This window comes from Marmota monax, unplaced genomic scaffold (genome assembly GCF_021218885.2).
Source record: "Marmota monax isolate L192 unplaced genomic scaffold, Marmota_monax_Labrador192_F-V1.1 WCK01_AAM20220418_F8-fsc00105, whole genome shotgun sequence".
Taxonomy (NCBI): Eukaryota; Metazoa; Chordata; class Mammalia; order Rodentia; family Sciuridae; genus Marmota; species Marmota monax.
In genome coordinates this window covers 1977772-2003356 of record NW_026692947.1, presented here as the reverse complement: position 1 = coordinate 2003356, position 25585 = coordinate 1977772, and the positions used below count along the sequence as shown (strand labels likewise).

Genomic DNA, 25585 nt, shown 5'->3' with positions numbered 1-25585 from the left:
TTTCTTGAAGCTATTAATAATATGAGCTTTGATTTAACAGCTTTATTAAAAAGAGATCAGGAAAAAAATGGAAGAGATTACATTTCCATTAATTGGCAGATTGATATACCTTACCAGTATCATCTCATCCCCACTATGAACAGAAATCCGTATCCAGACTAAGAAGCAATTATAAAACAAATATTTTACTTTTATTTTTCCATATGTAAATAATATGTCAATTTTGAAACACGCATACACACAGAGGCCCTTTCTGGACTTTTTGATCCTTTATTGATTTAAAATGCACCTTTAAAGTCAGAAAAAACTTTAAGTGTGTTTGGACCTGTCAAGTACATAGGCAACATAGAAAGTTTTTTTTTTCTTTAATGTGCATTGTTGCGATTTCCTTATTCTTTGTGCCAAAGGAGTTCAAAACTCTTTAATGTGTTGTTAACTTTGAGGCACAAGATGGCCAGTGTAGATCTCAGAGGAAACTTGGTTCTGAGAACAAATGTAGGCCAGTGGGACAAACCGGAAACTGCCAGAATTCCCTTGGGAAAATCTTTGCCCATCCTCTTGCTCCCCTGCACAACTTGCTTCCCTTTTCATGGATGGGTGACTATATAGCACCTGGAACACTCATGATTTACACCTGCTGTCCCAACACAATGATCAGAAATGCTCTCCTTTACCCCTATTCTTGCTAAGGTGACTCTGATCACTCTAGCCATGGAGTCTTTTGGGCACATGGTGGCAGTAGATGCACACACTTGACAACATACTGCAGCTTGTGGGCTCTGCCATATTCTGTGGCAGAGAAAGTAGCACATGCATTAACCTGGACAGGGCTCAAAATAGAGCAATAATCTAATAAAAGGAGGGTATGTAGTATGCAAGGATTTATGAGGGACTATCTTGTCCAGCCCCTACCATGGAGAAGGCTGCACCACCTCTCCTAGCAGCTGTGAGAGATGCCTTCCTCAGGCATCTTCCTTCTCACAGCTTGTGAAGCTAGAGTTCTGTTTTTCAAGCAATTCCTGGAGCAAGGAGAATGCCCTCCCCACCAGCAGTTTCTGAGATCCTTTGAGACACAGAGACTCTCGTCCTTCTCCCAAGTGTGCAGACTGCTTGGGGATCTTTAACTGACCCCAGGAAAAGGTGTTTGCTTTCCTGATGGTAATGATTAGCTGTTCTCTGTTTCTGTCCCTGGGTTGAAATGTGCCAAAAAGATAGGTTGAAGTCCTAAACCTCTCCTTATTTGGAAGGAGAGTCATTGTCGATGTAAGATGAGGTCATAGCCTCTAGGAGCATGAAAAAATAAAAGCCAATGTGCCTTCTCTATCCATTTCTTCGCTGATATAGTAAGCTAGGAGGACAAGCATTGAGAAGGCATCTTTGGAACAGTAAATGAGCCAAACAGAGCAGTGGAAGAATTCTTAGCTCATTATAGTAGTTTTAGCTGGGCTGTAAGTACACATTCTGAGACACCACATGGGATCACTCTAAACCTTATCCCCAACCCTGTCAACATGGTTGCTGGGGCTTTTCCTAAGTCCAGGAAAAGAACTGTTCTCACCATCCCCCAAGCCAGTCTCAATTAAAATTCTTCCTTCCTCAACTCCTTCTCTACTATATTCCTTCCCGTAACATTAGAGGGTGCTTCCAGACTGTCATTATCCAAAACTCCAGTTGGATTCTGTCCCAGCCCAATCCGCAGCTGGCAGGGTGGGGCAGCTGGCCAGACATGGAGCACAGCCCTTTGGCCAGGGAGATGGTCTTCTCACCATCAGAATGGCCAACCACCCTTAAGGCTACTAGCACATCCCCTATATCAGATAGTCTGGACCACTTTTTAGAGCCTCGTTCTTTTCTTTCCTCATAATTACCAACACTTACAAATCACTTGACATTTGCATACACCTGTCTCTATGCTGATTCATTTAATGTCCCTTTCCCCACCAGACTTTCATCTCCATGAAGGAAGGGACATATTTGTTTTCTTCGAAATCCATTCCCAACACCCAGCATAGAGCTAGCACATAGAACTTCCTTTTTTCCCCTAATTATTTTTTGCTATTTAAATATATTTTATTACTGCATTATAATTATACATAATGGTGAGATTTGTTGTTACATATTCATACGTGCATACAATATAACAATGGAATTTGGTTGATTTTGATCAAGAACTTCTTGATCAATACTTGAGGACTACTAAATCAATCCCCCAATCTCTTCTCATCCCCTAACCTGCTGCCTACTCTGGCCCCAACATCATGGGAACATCACCCTGACCTTGTGCTACCTGTCATTAATCATGCCAATCTCAGCACTTTGATTATTGTCACAATTCCTGACAGGTTTTCATTTTTCCTAATGTGTTTCTTCCAGTTCTTAATGTCTACTGCCCATACCTGCTCAAAAAACCTATCATCCACAGGCTCAATTCTCAAGTGCTTTTAAGACTTACTAACAAATAAATTCATCTAGAAGGGAAGGGAACAACTCAGTGACCGGGGGTTGGAACTTCCCTGAGACTCCAGAATTCTTATCCATGTGGTGGGGACAATAATATCAACTTATGGAGTTATTGCAATGCTTAAGTGAGATCATGGCAGACATAGAGAAGCACCAAAAATAGACACACTGCTGAAGGATGGCCATTTGTAGATATAACACTTAAGACTGTAGTCCAAAGGATTGAGGAATGTTCAGGTAAGTAAACAGCAGCCTCTACTATTATTCGAAGAAAGAGTAGATCTAATCCCTCATTTCTCCTTTCAGATGGTGTAAGTATTGTCAACAGGTAGAAATTAAAATGAGTTTGCTGTTTCCTAAAAATTAAAAGTATTTGAAAATGGAGTTGACTTTGTGTCCCTTGTCACTGGCGGTAACCCAACTGAAGCTGAACATCATTTTACAAGAATTCTTTGAAGATATTTTGCCTTGAATAGAGATTCAAATTAGCTAACTTCTAATTAAGTTCCCCGAATTTTATGATTCTATGAAAATTTATGATTTTGAGAATTCTCTTCAGACTTTTCTGGCCCATGAATTCACATTCTCTTAAGGCTTTATTTTTGGAAATATTTAAGTGCTATATTGGTATTCCAGTTTTCTCATTCATTCATGATTAGGTGGTTGAAAAAAGAAATCTGGGGTTAATGAAGGGTTAGGTTAAGTATCTCTGAAGATAATTTTCCTTTTCAAACTGAGTAATTTTGTCAGCATAGAGCTTAAAGATAATAGTGTGTACAAACAACATTTCTTTAAAACTTAAATCAGCTAAAATCAGGATGCAATTTCTCATCATTATGGAGCCTTCTCATTGCAGCCAAACTGGAGATTAAATACATTTACTTGTTTCAGTATTTGGTAAGAAAATGGTCCCCGGAATCCTACTAATTATTGGCTCTGGTGGGATTTCAATAAATTGAGCTAGTCACATGACAACCTCTCTGTAAGTGTAAGTTGGCTCTGCCTTTTTTAGTTCATGGACATATTCAGTCTGAAGACCAAAGAGTATGGAGACATTTGAGGGAACGGGGGTGGGGACGATGGAACTCTGGAACTTGGCAGGACATCAGGATGGATGATGCTCTGAATTTTGAACTTCCATAGTCTTTCAAACCTTCTGAGCCTGCAAAATTTTCCTTCTTTGCCCTGGGAAGAGCCAGTCTCTCTTCAACTCCTGCATTCCAGCCTTGCTTGAAGACAACAAATAGGCTTCTCCCCTCCAACTCTGCTTTCAGTAAATAGACGTATAAGTAGGGTAAAGACATTGCATAGCCCAGTCAAGTATGTGCTATGTCTGATGATTGATGATGAAAGAAAGGGAGGAGAGATCCCAAATGAGCAGATGGTCTCTGCCAGCATATTTTAGCAGTATTCGAGGAGTTCACGTGGGACTGGATCCTGTAGGTGCTGGATTAAAGGGGCCAGAACATAAGATTAGGGAGTTCATTAATTAGGTAGTACTCTCCAAAAAACCCAGGATTTAACATCTGGTAAGGACCTTAGGAGGTGACGTGACTTTGCTGTTCAAATGGCTCCTAGAAGCATGAAACAATCGAAGACCCAGTCTAGATGAAGTTGAAATGCCAGTATTATCCTAGTAGGCAGTAGAGGGAAAAATGAAAGAGCTCAGGGAAGTGGGTGTGGTGGAGTGATGTACTATAAACCTGGAAGTCCTACCAGATAGCTCTTTCCATGAGATGGCCCAGAGAACAAATCATTTTAAGAAAAATGAGATCCTGAGAAGGACACCAGCATCACTGAAAAGATGAGTTGGGGCTCCCCTGTATAAGCCAGGACTATGGCAGGAGAGGTAGCTAGAGAATCTGGCTTAGTGGTACCAATGGTGATGATAGACCCAGCACCAAAGAAGCCAGGTGGTGACACTTAACTGCAGACACCAGGTAGATGTAGTTATTAAGGTGAGCACCAGGGTTGAAGTGGCAGCCAAGGTGGCCTGACTCACAGGTTATTGTGATTTAAGAAACATAGTGTGCTAGAGGCAAGGTAGATACTCGACTAATTTGTACTATTAGACGATTCAAGGATGGATGACTAGGAGTCATCCACTAAGCCCTACCTTAATATTGAAGGTATAGGTGGTAGATAAAGATGCTATATGGAGCTATGACAAATGCCAGTGAGAGAATCTCTGCCTAGGGAGACAAGTAACCCCAATAAAATATCATGATCACTTGATCATTTCCTGGGCCTGAAACAGGTTTTAGACTCAGACTCAGCCAGGTCCTGGGAAGGAGCAACCCCACAGCAAATAGAAACAGTAAACAGTAAAGGTTCCATCAGTTCTTCATTTATTTGGATAACTGTACACTGAGAAAAATGGACTTCCAAATATTCCAGGGACTACTGGACACAAGGTCCAAGCTGACATGATGCCCAGAGAAGCAAATCATCATCATAGTTCCTTGTTCTAACTAGCTGGGGACATGGGAACCAGTAACAAAAAAAAAGTCCAGCTCACACCCAGTGGTTAGTTCTCCAGTCTCTGAATGTATGATTGGGGTTGATATAATCATCAGTTGGATCATTGGGTGCTAGGCCTGTGAGTTAAGATCTATGATAGTGGGGCCAAGTGAAGCCTTTGAACTTCTCCATCTCTAGCCAAGGTAGGCAATATACAACAATATTGGCTGAGATAATTCTGGATATAATACCACCCTTAAGGATCATTCTTACATCTAAAGGATGTAAGAATGACAGTTTCCATAATGTTTCCATTTAATGCAATAGCTGGCCCCTGCAGAAAACAAGTGCACCCTGAACAATGACAGTAAATGACCACAAACTCAACCAAATAGTAGCCCCAGTTCCAGCCACTGCGTCTATCTATCCGCTCTGAGCAGATTGACGTGGCTTCCGGTGCATAGGATGCATTCCCTGCTATTCTTTTTGGAGAAGAGGATTAGAGCCCACTTGCATTCATAGAGATGAATAACAATATACATTTGCAGTTCCATCCTAAGTCTATGAAACTCCCCTGTCCTGTTACAAATAGTCCAAAAGAATCTAAATCAGTTAGACAGCCTGAAGAATGTGACATTGATCTATTATCTGATGATATTATGCTACTTAGGCCACATGAGCAAGAACTGGCTAACATATTGGAGGCATACTTGAGCCTTCATAAGCTGCATGTGGCTCAGAGGATGGGAGGCAAACCTACAACGAATAGTTTTAGGGGTCCTATACTCAAGGGCCTGATAGGAAATTTTCTCCAAGGTAAAAGACAAAACATCCCATCTATACCTTCTACTACAATGAAAGAAGCAACATACCTAGTAGACCTCTTTGAATCAGGACACAGCAGAATCCACACATGGGAACACTAATTTGGCCTATGCAGCTAGTGAAATGAAAGGCTTCTACCTCGGAATGATACTAGAGCAGGAAAAGGCTTAGTAGCAGATCCCAGTTGAGCCTTAAGCAGTCACTTATTATTGAAGCTATACACGGTAGATAAAGATGTTATGTGGAGCTACAGCAGCCCCAGAGAGAGAATCACAGCCTAGTTCCCTGGTCCTCTGTGGTTCTTTTGCAAGGCCATGCCATTTGCAGAGGAGAATCGTATGCCTTTTGCAAAACAACTCTTGGTATGAAACTGGGTCCAACAAAAACACAATACCTGCGCCCAGGACATGATGGGCATCTGAAGCTGCCCATCATGAGTTGAGAGCTAGTATACCTACTAAGAGTTAGGATAACCAGGCCTGGCAGCAATACATCATATTTTAAGGGTTACATCTGAGACGAAGTACGAAGACCTGAGAGCACAAGCAGGCTGCATGAGCAAGTAGCCCAGACTCCCATGACTACCACAGTGACAAATTGTCCCTCCTTTGTGTCATAAGGGCCACTAGGAGGACACTTTCTAACAGAGTAGATGGTAGAAGAGGAAAAACCCCAAGCTTAATCCATAGGTTAGCTGTTTTGGTACACAGGTTCAGGTTGAAATGGAACAGTAAGAGTGGCCTTGAAGGACTGTGGCAAGCCAGAGGGGTTCCTTCCAATGGACAGAGGTTTGGACAGTGTACCTAGTGATCTGGTTTGTGAGAGGGGGAAAATAGCCTAATGTTAGAATATGCACAGAGGTCTGCATGGAGCAAGAGTGAAAGACTGGGGTAGAAGCACATGAGTGGACAAGGAAGTGGGCAAGATGGGTGAAGGTCTTTGTAGCATATTCCAGTGACTTTTCAGAGACTCCACTGCAGAAGAGACACTAGACTCCCAAGTAGGCAGAGTGGCTTGGCCATCTGACATCAGCTGGCTTCAGCCATTGGCCACCCTGGTGCTGGCACAAAGGACATATTAGGGAAGGAGTCACAGTCAGAGAAATGGAGGCTGTACATGGGCCCAACTAACTGACCAAGGCCACGTTAGCTACTGTTTGTGTTTGTTTGCTTGAGGTGCTAGGGATGGAACCCAGGGCCTCGGGCCTGCTAGGCCAGCGCTCTACCACTGAGCCACCCCAGCTTAAAGCCAGAGTGGCTCTCAAATATCTGCCAACAACAGAGATGAACACTGGATCCCCCACATAGTCCATTCTTCCAGGAGACCAACAAGTTAATTATTGGTAAATTAACTATTTTGTGCCCTTTCCATGAAGCAAGGGCCATAGTCATTATCACAGGGTAAGATCTATTCTAAATAGCATATAATCCCAACCAGTAAGAAACATGTTCACTTCAATCCCCAGAATCAAGTCACTCCAGAAAGATTATGCCAAGAGCTATTGACCACGCTTTCCTACAACGATCCATTAGCAACACGCTGACATGAGCTACAGCTAAGGGTTTTGGCTATTACACCCACATCTAAAAAATGATCTCCCAGGGTTCTTTGCACTTTGCCAGCAGTCTGCACAAGAATGTAACCTGTCTCAGCACTCTCTAACTGCCTTTGGAATGCCTCCTGTGTTTGGGGGTTGAATATTGCTGGATCACAAGCTTTGCAATCAGCTAAATGATGGTTGAGGTTGTAAAAACCAGCTAAATGCCATTATAAAATGATTATTTGTGCTATACAAATACTTTTTATGTCTGTTGTCATTTGGAGGAGTGACAAGTTTCATAGTTCAACTTCCTTTGTGGATTTCTCAGTAAGTGATCAAGGACTGCAGTGATGTGAGCCTTTTGTAAACGCTGTGTTCTTTAACACTTAGTGTTCTGACCAGAATACTTGAAGGCCAAGTGCAACCAGAAGGGAAGATGTGTTAACCGGCAGACAACAAGAAAAGAAAAAAAAGCTGGCACAGGGGGTATGTGGAGCAGAAAACTTAGCAATAATGTGACTTCCCAGGAAGAGGAACAAACGGGGTAAGCCCCATGAGTGCACAAACACCTCTGTTCATTGCTCTCCACATACATTAGAAAACACGCTTCAGAGGGAGATCAAAGGGATTGTTTTATAGCACAAGTAGCTTTCCTTGCTTGAGCTAGCTTTTTGTTTGCTGATTTTTACTCTGGTGGGTGTGTTTAGCAAATACAATCCTTTACTAATACTAGGATTGAGGGGTTGGAAGTTGGAGGGATGAATAGAGAATGGATAAAGTTCTTCCCAGATTTGGCATTTGGTCAAAGTGCTATTGAGCCTGATTCAAAGTCTGGGTCCTAAGTTCAGAAGGCCACAGTATCATAAACCAATGGAAAAGCCCCTGGTGGCTTTGTACTGGGCAAGACAATTCGGATACATCCCCAGAAGAGGCAACCAGTGAGTCAGTGAGTTTTCTCCCATAGAGTTTCAGAGAAGGAACATCATGGCTCAGGGATGTTGCTGTGAAAGAAGTCCAGTGTATTACAACTTACTGAGCTTTACTGTAATTTACGTCTCTAGTGATAATAAAAAAAAAGTCTTCAAAGTGTTGAAAAGTAGATAAAATAGAAAAATATATGCTTAAGAATACAAAATGAAAGAAAGAGAGAATCAAAATCCTAAATAGGCAAAAACCTCCAAAAGATTTTTTTTTGAAGGTTTGATCACTGTAAGACACCTGTTTCCTCTTGCTATAAACTAAGTTAATAATATTATCAGTTTATGTTTTCTGAGAATTTACTACTTGCTAGGCACTTTGAGTTACATGGATTGCATTTATGTCACATAATATCTTTATGAGGTAGATATTATTATTTCCTGCTTAACAGATTAAGCAAGATTTAAAGAGAATAAGTAACCTGACCCTATCACTTTCCAATATAAACTTGGCAAGAAGGTAAAGTAACTCCAGAGTCTGTGAGATCCAAAATGGTATGATACTGCTCCCTGAGGAACTGAGAGGGGAAAATATAGACAGGCATTAGCTACCTGTGTACCACCTGCTTGAGAGTATCATTAAATTCTGGAGATGAGCCTCTGAAGACAGGGTTAGCATGTGGTTCTTTAGGTTGTGCGCTGCTCAAGGGTATCGTTTCTGAAGGGAGGCCTTTCACATTTTAGATGTAGTCTAACATATGTGGGGTTGAAGATCTGGGACTCTAAGACTGGAGCTGTTGATCAAGGCCTGAGATAGCAATCACAGCACACACATATGCACAAAACTGCCTTAGCTCAGTCATATTCTGAGTATTCCTTAAAGTTGTCTCTTTTCTTCTCCAATAGCTTTCAGTGACTCCATTCCTACCTATTTTCAAGCCCGGAATGGGGAGTGCACGGAGAATATGTTCCGCCATTGACAGTTATAATCATGTACTATCTGAATCAATTTTCAGGGAAGAGAGGGCCTTTTTCATTGGCCCAGGGATATTAGGGGTCCTGGTGAGGGTCTTTAACTACAATCCACAGCACCTCCATTCCTTGAAGTCCCCTATCTGTCGAGTTCTTGGGCTGTGCCAGTTCAAGGCCAACAGAGTTAGGAAGATCATATCTTTTACAAAGAAAAGAACCCCATAAACTGTTTTCCAGAGGGGAATACTGGGTGTTTTTTAGGTGTGTCATCCATTTGGATAAGCCACACTTGCCCTTGTCCTCTTCCTAAGAAGACTGTCTCCTTTACTGCATTGGTTTTTTTTTTTTTTGTCCAAGACGTGGATTAATAACCCCCAGGCCATGGAGTCGAACGGCAGTCAGTGACCAAACTGCCCACATGGCTTCTCCCCGGGAATCGGAGGGGCCAGGTCAGCTGGAGGGCACAGCTGCCAGACGGCAGGGGAATTCCTCTACTGAGTTTTAAAGTGTCCCTCGTCTCCCACTGGGTTGTCACAGCACTCTGGAGATCCTGAGCGGGTCAGATAAAAAGTCTGGGACCCCATGCTGGAGGGGACACAGAGAAGAGAGAATGCAGATCCGGGCGGTTTCCTTGAAGCTCCCATTACCAGCCCTGGAAAAGTTGTGCAGGAATAAGTAAGGACAGCAAGGACCCGAACTGGCCTTGATGTGAGTGGCCGAGGTGAGTGGCAGAGCTGTCCTGTGTACCCCAGTCTTCTAGCACCAGCTCTAGCTTCTGCCAACACACCGTACTGCCTTCTCTTTCTCCAGGTATAAAGAAACACCTAGAAGACCTGCAAACGCCAAGGCTTCCTACAGCTACAAAGAAAAGTCCAAGCAAATCTTGCTTCTGTACTGAGATGGATGGAAAAGCCCCAAGGAAGCCTAGAGAACAAAAGGTGAGATGAGATTTTCTCCTGGAGATGGGGGTCTTGCCCTGAATGGGGGTATCACACATACCCCCAAGTGCCTTTCCCAGAGCAGCAGATGGGCTCCTTCCAGCATCTCCCTCCTACTCTTCTGCTAGGCCCCAGCAGAGCACATGGTTCCTTAAAAACCTGTGGGAAATACACCAGTAAGCATTAGAAACAAGCAGCATGGGGATCATAGAGGCAAAACTCTTCTTTTATAGTTGCAAGGAATGCAGCATTAGTCAAGGTCAAGACCAAGGTCATTGCATCAGCCTCAGCCAGAACAGAACCTCCTGAATCCGGGTCCTGTGCTCTTCCCTGTGTACCACACTAGCCCTGCCCTTCTTGTCTGCTTGGGGTTGGGGTAGAAAAGAAGTAGGGCTCAGGAGTAGTCGGGAACCAGGAAGGCAATCACCAGCCTGAGCAGGAGATGAAGTGGCCTTGTTGCCCAGTAGGAGGACCATAGGGTTCCCCCAGGGGGCCTTAACCCCCCAAAGCACAGTGAGCCTTCAGGCCAGGCCACTGAACTGGAGCTCCCTGTTCAGGAAGAAGGGATTCCTGAAGGTCATTGGTGGGGAAGGTAACTTGGAAGCATTCCGTTGAATGATATCCTTCCTGGCCCCAATCAAGGCTGATAACCTTCTGGAGCCATTTTATCTCACACTGTGCTTCCTCATTGCCCCAAGGAGGCAGATTTCACCCCTGAAACCCAGAGATTGCTGCACCATGGGCTTCAGGGGAACTGGGCACCACAGGGCAGAGACTTTGGCCTCAGTGTGTGCTGTGTTAGGACTTAGCACTAAAGAAAAACTAGCCCAGGGGAGTCTAGGTGCCGTCCCCAGAGGTAGCCTGGACTTGGTGAATATTAATCAAATTAAGGATTAGGTGCAGGTGCACCCTGGGAGGGCAGGAAGCTGGGTGAGGCAGGGAGAGGCTAGGACTGCCATGGCGGGACCTGAGATAGGGGACTCACTGAAGGCAAGGGTCTGGGGTGTGAGGAGCCTGGAGGCTTTTCAGAATCTGGCCTCTCTTGGGGCAGCCAATAGGGCAGCCAAAGGCCTTGGTGAAGGTGACTGGGAGGCCACGCAGGTGTCAAGCTGCAGCTACAGGCCCACCCTATAGGCTCTGTCTAGGCTTTTCTCTTCTCCTCTCCGCTGTTTTTCCTTCTCCTTTCACCTCCTACCCTTCCTCTCCTCTTCCCCTTTTTCCTCTTCTTTTTTCTTTTCCTTCCTTTCCCTTTTATCCTCCCTTCAATTGCCCCCTGCATAGCCTTTGTCCCAAACTGGCCAATGGCTTCATGTGGTTAGTCTAGTTGGGGGTCAAACCATTGGCTGTGAATATCTTTTTTCTTTTTTAAAGATTTTGAATTTTTTTTATTTAGTTGTAGATGACACAGTACCTTTATTTTATTTATTTATTTTTATGTGGTGCTGAGGATAGAACCCAGTGCCTCACACATGCTAGGCAAGCCCTCTTCCACTGAGCCACAACCCCAGCCCAAGAGCACCTTCTCAATATCAGTGAAGTACGTGTTAAAGCAGAAAGACAGGGGCCAACTATAGGTCCCAGGAACTGCAGGCAGTAGACAGGATTTAAAAAGCAGATTTTTAATTAATCAAATGTATCCACAAATACCCTGGAGAATATAAAAGAAGTATAATGTAAAATCTCTCTTTTCAATCTGCAAGCAGTAGAAGGCCATTGAGTGGTAGCCTTTATAGTGCCATTAAGAGTGGTGGATCCTTGTGCACAAGAGCTGTGCACTGCACACCTACCTGTGCCCAATCGTGTTTCAGAGCCTGAAGGTAGAGGAATGAGATAGCCCTGCTCCCAGGTGCTCCTCAGGCAATGGGAGAGACCAGAACAGGGAGATCCCTGTAGACCAGGGGGCAGAGAGGGTCTTCTAGAAGCTGTGAAGGAGAAATACAGTGGCACCCTAGTGCCGATAGCAGCTTGGCCTGAGGTTTAACCTTTAGCTCCTTCTTACTGTATGTACACTAGCAGTGAAGGAGACTATCCCTGAAGGAACCAATTCCCCTTCTGCAAGGAAGAATGCAAGAGCCAAGGGGAATTCTCTACACCCCAGGTGCAGCGCCCGCCACCTACCCGCACTCCTAGCTATGTTGCACAATGACCCCACACAGATTCTCTCATTCCCATGAGAAGGGGTGACTCTGTCCTCCCACTCCTGAGCATGCATATTTGGGGGGGGCCATGGAGCCCTGAGACTACCTTTTCCAAGGCCCTGCCATTCAACTAAGGTCCAACTTCAAGCATGCGCCCTTTCCACTCTACGTGCTCCATCCAAATTCACAGCTCGGCATCAGCAAGTGGGTGCTGGAGCTGGTCTCCTAGAGCAGAGTTCTGTCTCTTCTGAATACACAGAGCTAAAGGTAAGGGACACTTCACTGTGGTGCCAGTGACCCATGTGCGTGCTCAGGAGTGTGAGGACAGAGTCAATCAGGGCAGTCCTTGTCTTGCTCTTGGATATACCCACCCCAGCCCCTTCTCTGAGCCAACAGAGGTCCCAAAGGCAGAAGGTGCTCATCCCCTGGGCTGCTCACCCAGCTTCCCATTTGCCTCCCCTCAGGCCTCTTTCCATTTACAGTGTTTTTTTGCAGGTCATCCACCAGGGGGCAGGATGGAAAATGCCCCTCCTCCTTGTACTGTGCCTGCTACAAGGTGAGTCCCAAACACAGTCCAGATTAAGGGCTTAACCAGACCCGAGCCTTTCAGGCTGCAGAGATTCTTGGAGGGCAGCACAGTGGATTTCTGCACAGTTGAGGCACATCCATGGCTTTCTGTCCTGGGGCCTTGGGCCATGCAGTGGAGCCCGGGAGTGGTCAGATCTGGGCTGGGGAAATGAGAGAGGTGAGAGCTCCTGTGGCAGAACTTGGGACATTTGCTCTGCTACTCATTGTTCTGGTACTCTGCTCTCTTTCCTTTGAGCTGGTGACCCAAAGTGAGCTCCACTTTCAAGATAAAAGTTCCAGGGTGTACACAAGAAAGAAATATAGCGAGGCTTCTTTACCACTCATTCTATAAACTCCAAAGTGCAGGGCCCAGCACTAAGGACATAAAAATGAAGACACTTCCCTCCTCTTAAAAGCTCAGAGTCTACAAAGAAACTACGTCTGAATAAAAGTCATCTCATATTCATTTACTTACTTGTTTTACTCTTACTTGTGAAGGTCTGACTACATGCCAGGCACTGGGGACAGAGAAATGAGAGACGGGATCCCTGCCCTACAGGTCCCTGCAGGCTCATGTGGTGAGGCTGACCAGCTTTATGTCGGGTTCAGATAATAAATGTCCCTATCTCCTCCAGTGGCATCTGGATTTTATGGTAATGGGGAGCCACTGAGGACTACAGCATGTGCCTAGAATGTCTACTACCTAAAATCTACTTCCAAGTGGAAGCTTAGAAATTAATTAGTAAATGAATGGAAATGCTATGATAATACCAAAAAGGATAAACCATGTCTGGCTTACCAACAAATCAAAGTATTAATGAATCAAAGGCAGCTCATATTTGACTAGGTATTCTCTGTATTATATAATCACACCACCTCCTTATTTTAATATCCCACTGTCTCCTTTAATTTTTTTTTTCAATAAAAGAAGGCTTCCACTGCCCCCAACCAAGCAGGCTCATGATTTTTCTGCTAACATAGTGAAAAGTTAGAAATTAGTTGCTAAGTGTCAAGTGTTCTAGTTGTCATCATTTTTAGTGTCCAGCTAAATATTTTGATCAGTGCCTTAATCTGTGTTCAGAGATTTACTCTTTATCCCCCCCCCCCGCCAGCAAAGCCCTGCAGACCAGAAATGGGGTATGGTTGCTGCCTTCCTCTCTTCCCTGACACTTGGGATCCCAGTGGGGTCAGAGCAATGGGAGAGAGGAGAGGCATGAGGACTGCTAGGTCCTAATTGATGGGATTGCCAAGTCGGGGTTCAGAGCTGGCTGCTCTTTCCACCTCTTCCTTTTGTGGGTGACTTTGTGGACACTTGGAGCTGATGGTTCAGCTCCCTCCCTTTGCCCAGGTTCTTCTTTGGCCCCTTCACACAGAGGACCCCATCTCAGATGGCTGCAGGACAACTTTCTCCCCTCTGGCACCCACCTCTGCATCATGGAAACATTCTTGTCTTCCTCACCCCTCTGCTGGCAGGAGGAGAGTTCCTTGGCAGGTACAGCCCCTCCTCTCCCTTTGTACTGCCATAGACCTTTCTAACACCAAGTCTGGCTCAAGTCCCTTCAACTGCAGGCCCCACTCAGCCCTCCCTAAGAGAGGCCATAGCAACAGGTAATGATGGGTGGGTAAGAGCCAGGAGCACCCACCCGCACCAAGGGCAAAGAATTGGTGTCAGAGCCGTCAGGTGGTAGCACATAGATCCTAAAGTGCTAGCCCATTCTTTAATTCTCACAGGTGATATTCTCACAGATAACTAATATAAAATTCCCCAAATAACCCCTTAATCATAATATAAAACCAAGAGCTACTGATCAGTATGCTACCACATGAGTTCTTAAGGTATTGGTTCTTTACTTACAAATTAATTTGAAAAAAATGTGCATTGCAAGAATTGATTAAGGATTCTCAGTCGGTTTTCTACTGCTAAGTCAGACCTCCCCACTCTGCTGATTAATGGAACCCTGCTCCTCTCAAATGTGCCACATGGAGATCAGGAGAATTCCTGAATGCTTTATCAAAGCATCATTGCTGGTCCTTGTTTGTAATTGTGAATAGTCTTACCTTTAATAATAAGTTACCATTTAATGTTGTCATCTGCAGCATGATTGGGTAGACTGTTTAGTAAAATTTACAGTGAGCATTAATATAATATAGCTTGTATGACCTCTACTCTTCTTGTGATTAGACCTAAGCACACATAACAGAGTCAGCTCATGTACAGGGACCCAGTACTTGGCTTAATTTATTGCTGTGACCATCTAGAAATTCTTAGTAACTTTTGAACAAGGGGTTTTGCAGTTTAATTTTGCACTGAGACCCACAAATTATTTAGCTGTTCCTGGCAATAGAATATTAAACAGAACTTTCTTGACTTCAGAGACCCTAAGGACATAGAGCAAATTGCCAGGTACCCACATGCTAAAGCAAGATGCTGAGCCTCCTTGCAGGACTGCAGAAACAGAACGTACACCTGCTTTCAGTGATAGCCCACCATACAGCCATCCAAGCCAAAGAACACTCCTCAGAGGGCAGAGGAGCTGTTTTGGAGAGAGTTGCCAGTGTGCTGGATCCCTTCCACCTGCTTGTCCCCAGTTTAAGCCAATTAAGAGAAGGAACTTCTAGAAAGCCATCCATATGTCCCAGATTTCTTTTGACAGCAGGACAAAGGTGTGCTTACTGTGACCAAATGGGCCTCCATTGAAAGGTCCACCCAGAGGACACTGTGACCACAAAAGGACGGGCAGATGGTCAAAAGTCATAGGGTGGTTGCCAGTATCCAAAAAAAGGTTAGCAGAGGAAAAGCTGGTCTCACAAGGAGGGATAAACCACCAAAGCCACCAAAAATATATCTGAGTGGCAAAAGAAAGAGAGAGAGAGAGAGAGAGAGAGAGAGAGAGAGAGAGAGAGAGAGAGAGAGAGACTGTTTTAGACATTTGCCATGTGCAGAAAGCACCAAGGGCAGATGATTCCTGTCTCTTTCACCTGTCCTCTCTGTTCTGTGCCCAACCATGGAGAGGCCACAGAGAGCAGGTTTGAACAGAGGAAGGAGGGAGCAAAACAAGGGACCCCAATTTGTCCCCCTCCTCCATGGTAGGCCTCTAAGCCCCGTTGGAAGAAAGGAAAACTTTGACTGCATGAGACTGGCATTGCAGTCTTTTATTGTACTGGGCTGGATATGTCATTTCACACTAGACTGGACTTTTATTACCCAAGAGAGAAAATTAAAGCTACTAGACAATGACTACTATGCCTGAAATTTTATCAAGGAGTAAAGAAATCCACAGAGATAGTACAAAGAGGCAGCGAGAGAAAGAATAAACTTTGTTTCTGCTAGCACCTTATCAAATTAAAGTCACTCAGCAACCGTTACATTGTGGTTTGCCTAGGAATTCCCTTTAGGCTTAATGCCAAAGGCGACCTTCACAGTACACTCTTCTGTCCTTTCACAGTGGCACTTGGTCATTCCTGCTTGTGCAGAGAAATAGCCAGTGTGAAAAATTCTGCAGCTGTAATCCAGAGAGGTACCCACCAAGCAGAGCAGGATTCCTGTGTTTCAGGGCACACTCTCCTTTTAGAGAAAAAGCACACTAATATTTTCTCACCATTTCATATCTTTGCATTGCATGCAAATGGGACCCCTGTGTCAGGTGCTGCCCCAGCCCTCTTAGATGAGCTTAGATGGCATCTTTTCAAACATCTGTCCTGGAGCGCATGGAATGAACCCAGGTGGACTGGTTAAGGAGACCTAGCATGTGATCAGTGTTAGCTAAGCAGTGAGTAAGATTCTTACTGTGTTTTCATCTTCCAGCTGGGGCCTTGAGTACAGATGCATTCCACATCTTGGGGTGACTCCTGCTTCCCCAATGGCTAAGTTCTTCCATTTCTGTACTGATTCGGCTCCACTTTCACTGTGATCTATTTTAGTAGCATTTGGGCTTAAAATTCCCCCAACAGCGACTCTCCCCACCCTCTTCCTCCCCTTTGATTTTTTTCTCTGCCTGCAGCTGCAAATACATTGAAGGGCCCGAAGCTGGTAGCTGGGAAACCTGGGGGAGCTGTCACCATCCAGTGCCATTACACCCCCTCGTCAGCCAACAGGCACCAGAGGAAGTACTGGTGCCGTCTGCAGCTGCCAACGAGGATCTGCCACACAATTGTGTCCAGCAACCACTACACTCACCGTGACTACCAGGGTCGTGTGACTCTAGCAGACTTCCCACAGAGCAGCTTGTTTGTGGTGAGGCTGTCCCAACTGTCCTTGCATGATGTGGGACAGTACCGTTGTGGCATTGGAGACAGAAACAACAGGCTGTTCTTGAACATGAATCTGACGGTCTCTGCAGGTATGAGCCATGTTTGATGAGCCTCAAGTGGTGAAGGCTGAGCTAGGAAGGAGCAAGAGAAGACCCAGGCACAGCGAGCGAGGCTTAAACCTTTGGAAAACGCTGAGGAAAGATTGGGCAGGTCAAGACTCTCAGAGGTAGCCTTTCATTTCAGAAGGAACTTGCCTTCGGAAAGAAGGTAGATAGCTGAGCGCGGTGGTACACACCTGTATCCCAGAAGCTTAGGAGGCTAAGGCAGGAGGATCGCGAGTTCAAAGCCAACCTCAGCAACTTAGCGAGGCTCTAAGAAACTTAGCAAGAACCTGTCTCTAAATAAAATACAAAAAAGGGCTGGGGATGTGGCTCACCCCTGCGTTCAACAACAATAATAAAAAAAAAAGGTAAATATTAGGAAAAACCTTCCAATCGAATGCACATGAGCTCTCCCTCCTTATCCCCGACCCCTGCCCCAATGCTGTGGAACATGTATATGGAGATGGTTCTGAGCAGGCAGTGAATTAGAAAATGTGGCTTCTTGGGGTCCTGAGACTTCTGTGTTCAGACATGCAAAAGGGGCCAGCACTACAGAGGAACTGTGACAGGCAGGACAGAAGAACTGGGACTGGGCTCTCCTGTGACAGGAGAACCTCTCAGCAGGCATTTGACAGCTCCCAAGCCCAGACCTCTGTGGCAGGTTCCAGAGTGAGAGGGAGGACCTCGAGACCATGAGAGCCACTCTGTGCTGGAGGCCGCAGGTCAGGAGCGCCAGCAAGGAGAGCAGATGGGGTTCCTGGGCAGCTGCTCTCCACCCATCTGCTGTGCCTGGCTGCTCTGTAGGAGCCTGTGTTTCTTTTTTCCTTTTCTGAAGAGCAGTACCTAATGGGCTGTGCACCTCTGCGGTAAGGGCAGCACCTGGAATGTGGACAGCTAGATAGAGAATATGTGTGCCTGGGAGAAGGAGCTAGGAATTTGCAAGGGTCTAGAGGATACATCTGGGATTCCCACCTCTCTATTGTATCCAACATATGGGTCAAAGACTGCACCTCTGAGTGAGGCTGCATGCTGTTTAGCAAATATTTTAAACCCAGTGATCTTTGCTAAATCTAGTTGGTGCCCTGGATAGCCTCCCCATGTGTCCCTCTCTGCTGTTCACACAGGTCCTTCCGAAACCATCCCCACAGCCACTTCAGCTGCTGGTGAGCTAGTCACGACATCCTTTGAGACAGGATCTCCAGCATCCAACAGATGGATCCCAGGAGCCACCCATACTCTAGGACAGGGGACAGAATGGGACAGAGTTACTTCAACTTCCGGAACCAGCAAAATCACAACTCCAGCAAAGGGAAGACAAACCCCTGCTACAGCCTGGGAAGAAGCTCTGGAGACAGGCAGTGGGGCAGAGGGGTCCATCAAGGCAACAGTCCCTGCTCCAGAGAGTCCAGCTTCAAAACCCAGAAGTGTGTTCAAAACAACAGAAAGTGTTCAGGAGTGGGGCACCTATAGCTTAGTCACGAACACACCTAGGGCCAGCGAGAGTGGGAAGGAGAGGACTACTGAGGCTGATAGGGCAGGGCAGGAAACAGACAGGGTCAGGACGGAGCCAGATGCAGCCAGGAGAACCACAGGAACCATGAGGCCATCAGCCCCAGTCTCAGAACAGCTGGCCCAGGAAACCCTCCGAGAAGCAACACCTGTTTCTAGGCAACAAGCCCTGGGCTCCACTGAAGGAGCAACCCCACCTACAGGCATGTGGACCTTGGACACCACGAGCACAGAGGCAGCATCTGTGGAAGGAAGCACTTATGGAGACCTACACAGCACTGTGGGATACAGGGGTCCCCAAGCAATGCCAAGTCAGGCTCCAGCCACGGGTCCCCAAGCAACACCAAGTCAGACCCCAGCAACTGGTCCCCAAGCTACGCCAAGTCAGACCCCTGCAATACCAACTCAGGCCCCAGTAACAGGTCCCCAAACAATGCTAAGTCGGACCCCAGTAACAGGTCCCCAAGCAACGCCAAGTCAGACCCCAGTAACAGGTCCCCAAGCTACGCCAAGTCAGACCCCAGTAACAGGACCCCAAGCAACGCCAAGTCAGGTCCCTGCAATGCCAACTCAGGCCCCAGTAACAGGTCCCCAAGCAACGCCAAGTCAGACCCCTGCAACAGGTCCCCAAGCAACGCCAAGTCAGACCCCTGCAACAGGTCCCCAAGCAACGCCAAGTCAGATCCCAGTAACAGGTCCCCAAGCAACGCCAAGTCAGACCCCTGCAACAGGTCCCCAAGCAAAGCCAAGTCAGACCCCTGCAACAGGTCCCCAAGCAACGCCAAGTCAGACCCCTGCAACAGGTCCCCAAGCAACGCCAAGTCAGACCCCTGCAACAGGTCCCCAAGCAACGCCAAGTCAGACCCCAGCACCAGGCTCCCAAGCAACACCAAGTCAGGCTCCAGCAACAGGCCCCCTAAAGCCCCCTGGCATGGAGTCCTCCATGAAGAGGTGAGCCCCAGGCCCCTCCTCTGATTTTGACCCCATGTCTCCCGATCCTGGCATGCCCCTCTCCCTCTTCTTTCTTCTCTCCCTTTCATACCTGCAAGACAGTAAAGGGCAGGGGACAGTAAAGGGCAGGGGACAGAAGCATCAACACCCTCCCCCACTCAGGGTCCTTGCAAGACCCTGGTGAGGGGCTACCTGAATATGTTCCCATGGCTTGCAGGCAAAATCTAAATGTTAGAACATTCTATCAAATGTTTAGGTTGGAAACTTCTAGAACTTTTTTTTTTTTTTAAGATGAGGAACAGGAGTTCCAGAGAGGGGAAGTGACTTGCCGAAGCCACAAGGAAAGATTGTGGCAGAGCCAAATGCCAAGCCCAGAGTCCTTCCTCCCAATTGCCCCATTTCTCACTAGGGAACACAGTGCAGCCACACACAGGAGGGTGGAATTCGGCAAAGGATTTGGGGTTTGAGACTTAAAGGCAGCAACCCCATCTCTGCTCCTAACCAGCCATGGGAACTGGGCCCACCAGCCAGCCTTGTTTTCTCTATCTGTAAAATGAGGGGCGTGGGCCCTTTAACCCTCTGTCCTCTCTAACCTCTCCTCTCTTGTCCTCTTCCCATCCCCTCCAGTGCTTTTCCAGAGGTGGAGAGCAGCTTTCAGATCCTGACTCCAGTCTGCACTGTGCTAGCCCCATTTCTGATTGTGGCTCTGGTCCTATTGCAAAGGAAGCTCCAAGGAAATGGACCATGTAAGTTGAGTTGAGTGGCCCTGAAGCTAGGTAGAGGGTACTGGTCCCTGTCTCCCCTCCCACATAACCTCAGACCTGGGTCAGTTTAGAGTCGTAGCCAGGACTTTTGGATGTAGAGCTAAATTCTAGTTTGAATCAACTGCGGCATCACAGAGCCCAAGGAGAAGCTCTTTGAAGATTGGCAGGACCTCTGCTAACAGAGGCATAAGCAACCCCAAGGGCAGAGGGCAGGAGTACAGGGCCCAGCCATGGGCCAAACTGCATGTCCACCCTCCTGCCTGGCCTACGGATATTCTCACTGCCATGTGCCAAGTTTAAATACTCCTAAAGGAAGTGTTTTGGGTGTGCAGACCTGGTGAAGAAAGGGTGAGATTTTCTGGGAGCAAGGAGGGAGGCTGAAATTCTCAAAGCCAGGCCCCCAAAGGCTTGGCCTAATTTCTGTTGTCCTAAGGAATTCAGTTGCTAAGTTTTGGGAAGTTCTTAGAAACTTGTAGTGGGTTGAGAAGGTCCGTGAGGAATCCAATTAATTCAGTGTCGGTCACTCCAGAATCCTCACAGCCTGCTCTGTGTCTTTGCAGCTCAGGAGGCAGAAAAAACACCCAGGGTCACCCTGATTCAGATGACACATTTCCTGGAGTCAACCCTTTCACCAGCTCATCTGTCTCATGAGGAGAGAAAGACACTGCAGGGTGACTCTCCTACCCAAGCAGATCCGACGGCCCCAGAAAGGAACCCAGGGCTCTCAGGAATGGAAAAATAAATGGCTCAGTGCCATGGAAGGAGGACCAAGACCAAGCATGTCCATGACCTTAGTCCCTCGTGTCCACCTGGGGAAGCAGCAGCTGACTGTCTCAGGCCTAGAAGGTGAAGCCTTCTCCACAGCCAAAGGTAGCCGAATGACTCAAGGAAGGCTTCAAGAAAGGACCTATTAGACACTGGAAGAGGTCACCTAGGAAAACTGTGGAATTCCAACTCCTGCATGTTTAAAAATGTAAGAGGCTTCCAACCAATCTGGAGGATGACAACTTCTCTACCATCACCCCAGCCCTCTCTGGGTGCCCCCTTGTCTGTTAGTATGAAGTCTGCTGTTCACATTGAAGCCTACTCAAGCATGCCAGGTCCTGTCTGTTCATGCCCAGTCTAAACTGCTTTATGGCAGTAACTGTGTTTTATCCATCTATGTCCCAAGAGAATTTCCAACTCGGTGGGCTCCCCCATAAATATCTGTGACTGGCTGAGGGAAGAGAGGGACTAGGTGGCCTCTGAGGAGACACCCAGGCCAGCACCCTAAATCTCCCTGTGTCTCCATCACTTCATTTGGGAGTCCCCTAAATGTCCCTATTGGTAGGTAGTTTCTACAAGGAGACCAAAGGGAAGAAAATCCACCCCTCCACTCACAGCCTTTCTTTGGGTCCATTCTCATTATGTCATGGATCTTCTCACTCAGCCAAGACTTTCTGGAATTTCCTAAATTCATGGAGGAAGAAAGTATTTTTTAGTAAATTTTTATCTTTATAAAGCTCCTCTTGTTCAACTTCTTATAAATCCTTGATATCACAGACTATTGGCAAAGCTGGAAAATGGTGTTGGGGGACAGGGTAGGAGACGAAAGAGGAATTTTATGTGGATTCCGCCTGATGACCATGTTACCTCTTGTCTGTTGGGGAACTTTTGCTCCACCCTGGATCCCACTGTCTTTTTAGGAATCGCATCTGCTCTTTTCCTGCCCCTCATGCGCTAGCAACATCAAGTTGAGAACTGTCAAGTAGACATTTTCAGAAGGCTCTGCCTCCTAAACTGTCAGCAGCATCAGAAATCCCTCAGCAGTACCTCCTCATACCTGGTCCAGGACCAAGGAAACCAAAGAGATGCAGTTTTCATGGTTTGTGAGAGAGAAGTAGCAAGTTCAGGCATTTAACCGAATAGAACCATAGAATTTCCAAGCTAATAAATCCTTAAAGATTTAGTCTAAACCCCTCAGCTTAGAAGTGAGGAAACTGAGGCCTGGTCACGGAGTCACCTGTTTCAAGTCACTCAGTGAACCCATCTTGTGATAGATAGCAAAGTGAGGACTAGTAGAGAACTCGTGCCCTTGGCCTAGTGCCTTTTCCCCATTGCTAAGTGATAGAAGAAAGAAAACTAGTTACCCAAAGACCACAGTCATCCCTCTATACCTTTCATGCCTGCTATCTTGGGGACCTACCTGAAGAACCTATAAGAGAGACAGGACAGACACCATCATTCCCTTCAATCAGTGAGAAAGCAGGCCCTGACAGGTGCATCATTCAGCCAAGGCCACCTGACTCATTGGTGGCAGGGATGGGTCAAGAAGTCAGGCTGTTCTTTATATCTAAACAGCATTTTCTGGGGGCAGCCACAGAACACCAGCTTCTCGGGATGTTAAGAGGTGCTAAGGAAAAGATTTAGCAGTTCAAAGAAGTTTGGGAAATATTAAGTTAAAGAACAACAGATTCTTTTATGCAGGAATTCTCAGAGCCTTTTGTATACCTTATTTACACATTGCAAATAGTTTTGAGGGTGGGACATTATGTGTGTTGGACTCTTGTTCAGAGAAGCAGTCTCACCGAACTGGACTTCCTCAGATCACTTGTAGGGAAGACCAGAGCACTGAACCAGGGGTCCGTTGACTTTTTCTGTAAAAACAAAAAAAACACCAGACATTAAATATTTTAGCCTTTACAGGCTCTGCAGTCCCTGTGGCAGCCGCTCAGTTCTTCCTGAGTAGCACAAAAGCAGCCAGAGGCAACACAGAAGCCAATGACCATAGCTAGGTTCCTACGAAACCTATTCACAGAAACAGAAGGCAGACTGCATTTGGCCTTTGAACTAATATGCCAACCCCTGCACAAGCCATTAAATCACCCGAGACTCTCCTGGCCTCTCTCTGATCTGATCCTCATGAAGAGCTTCCTGGCCACCCTCTCCTTCCTTCCTCTGAACAGCTTTGGTACTTTCTCTCTGGAATTGAGCAGCTAGAATGTCCTGTTCGGCTACCTATCTTCGGGGCAGGAGGGGACCCGTCCAGCCAGTGAGTTGGGCAAGTGACTGGAGCCAGGAGAGTGTCCAGGAGTAAGAGTGTTCTAGAGAGCTGAGATGCACCAGGGGAAGGTGCCAGTACAAGCTCAAAGAAAGAGCCAGTGCAGAGCCAAGGTTAATGTCAGGGCCAGGAGTTTTGAGGAGACAGAGATAAGATATGAGGACAGTATAGAGGGAAGGAAGCGGGGTAGCCCCGAGTGTTCACAGCTCTCCTTTATAGCTCAACTGATGAGCGGCTGGGTCAGGAGTTTCTCTTAAAGGGCTTGAAACAGAATACACAGAGCAAGCCAGCTATACCACTAGGTATAAGGTCAGAGATTTTATCTTTTTATTTCCTATTATCTCCCTGGTAGCACAATGTCCTCACCACTGAGACAAGGGGCAGGGAAACCACTGGGCTATAATCAGGGAGACCTCTATATGGATATCTAGTACAGAGTTCAGGAAAGCCACTGATTGTCATAGGATCAAGCAGCTTCCTGGGTCAAGGCACAGCTCTCTAACACTCCCTTCCTCCTGCTTATTAGCTCTGCTGCTGCTCGTTCCTGTGTCTCCACACAGCACCTTCTGTCACATTTGATGTGACATTTCTGAAAGGAAGGTGTGTTGGTTCCCATTTTACAGATGAGAAAACTGAGGCCCAGAAAAATTAAATAGTTACACTACCAGGGAAAGGGCAAGCTGAAACTTGAACACAAGGTCTACCTCCATTCCTCCTTGATTGCTGTGCCATCTGCCTTTCTCCTCATTTGAATTTACAGACTGTTCAACTGCTCAGGTCTCTTCCTGCTTAGAGTTCCAAAGGCTTGCTTCTCTCTTTTAGCTTGCACAATCCTTTCCGGTAATTTGTTCTCTTTCCTCATTAAGTAGCTTATTCTTGTCCTGGCCTACTGAAGCATAAAAAAAAAAAAAAAAAAGTCCTGAGAGCTAAAAATTCAGGCACCAGCCCTGGGGTGCTTGCTGGCATTTCTACGAGTAGAACTCAGATCTGAAATGATCCATAGGAGTATCCATCTAAGGTTACTCAAGGCAAATGCTTGACCCTAAGCCAACTTCTCACTGTCCTCTGCTGACACTTTGGGGGATGCTTCTCCTCCTCCAATGGCCAGTATGGTCTGAGAAAAGCAGAATCTGCTCACCAGCAGCCTCGGTCACACAGAGAAGAAGGTGCCGTCACAGAAAGATCTATCACGCACTTCAACCAAGTAGACACAGCATATTTGGTTATGTCCCTTTGGTGCACAGACACAGAGACGAGAACTTGACAAACGTGGACTGGAGAACGGAGACCGCACTGAAGGAAGTGGACTTTCTCTGGTCACCCTGCTATCCATTCTTCATTAAGTGACACAACGTGGTTTATAGGCACCGCCCTCCCAGGGCAGCCTGCTCCCTTCACTGACTGCAAGAATATGTGCTTTCACCCATTGCCACTCTTCACAGGGCCAGCTGAAACCGAGGTGGACCACAGAGACGTGCCAGCCCCACAGAACCCCACCTAGACCTCTGGAGGCATGTGGAACTTCCAGTAGTGAGTCACCCGGCCAGCGGCCACCGTTTGCCTCCTGGTCCCACTAAAGACACACGTTCACCGATTAGGATCTGGACTCTATTTTTATGTTCTGCCTTTTTCAACCTCTGGCCTAGTTTTCACTCCCCATGTATTTGCCTGCTGTGTCTAGAACCACCAGTTCTGCTCTCAGCATGGAGGTCAAACAAAGGCCACTTCTCTCCCTGAATTTCAAATTCCTACCTCCCCAACCCTGAGTATTTTAGAGAGGAGGGAGAAAACCAGGGCTACCAAGTCCAAAGTGTTTTCCAAGTTGCCATAAAGATGTTGCAATTCACTTGTGACAAGAGTTCAGAAATAGGGCATCAAAGAGTTTGCTTCTTTAGGGCCTGGCATGGGAAGGGCTGTCCGCTTAGCAAATGCAACTGGACTGGACTTTCCATTGGCCAGCTCTCTCCTCACCCACCACCACCAGTGTAGTACAGACAAGTCGAAGTTACTTGCAGTATATATCACCAGGAAGAAAGGGTCCGTCTACAGATGGAAACACTAAGGCTTGTTAGATGGGCACAGGCTGCAGGGGATAACATGGACAGTTTTACAGTGGCTACCTGCCAGGCAGACCTTGGGCTGAAGGCCAGAC

At 46.5% G+C, this 25585-nt stretch overlaps 1 protein-coding gene and 1 long non-coding RNA gene across 4 annotated transcripts; one reads left to right on the top strand and one right to left on the bottom strand.

Annotated features, from left to right (window-relative positions):
- Positions 1-66: 66 nt before the first annotated feature.
- LOC124097689 (uncharacterized) lies at positions 67-25585 on the bottom strand. Of its 2 annotated transcripts, XR_006853316.2 has the most exons (6): positions 24572-25585; positions 22884-23029; positions 21774-21842; positions 11900-19720; positions 10174-10271; positions 67-3906 (listed from the first exon to the last, which is right to left on the bottom strand). It is a non-coding gene; the product is annotated as an uncharacterized LOC124097689 (long non-coding RNA). The 2 variants fall into 2 exon arrangements; XR_006853315.2 differs by lacking the exons at positions 67-3906; positions 10174-10271; positions 11900-19720; positions 21774-21842 and having other exon boundaries at positions 22832-23029.
- Fcamr (Fc alpha and mu receptor) lies at positions 7333-21894 on the top strand. 2 transcript variants are annotated; one of them, XM_046452264.2, is made up of 9 exons: positions 7333-7829; positions 9712-9895; positions 9985-10112; positions 12746-12806; positions 14166-14309; positions 16819-17157; positions 18294-19629; positions 20257-20375; positions 20954-21894. In XM_046452264.2, the coding sequence occupies exons 3-9, from the start codon at positions 10074-10076 to the stop codon at positions 21133-21135; spliced, it is 2220 nt and encodes a 739-aa protein (XP_046308220.1). In that variant the 5' UTR covers positions 7333-7829; positions 9712-9895; positions 9985-10073; the 3' UTR covers positions 21136-21894. The 2 variants fall into 2 exon arrangements, with proteins under 2 accessions (XP_046308220.1, XP_046308221.1); XM_046452265.2 differs by lacking the exon at positions 14166-14309 and having other exon boundaries at positions 7421-7829.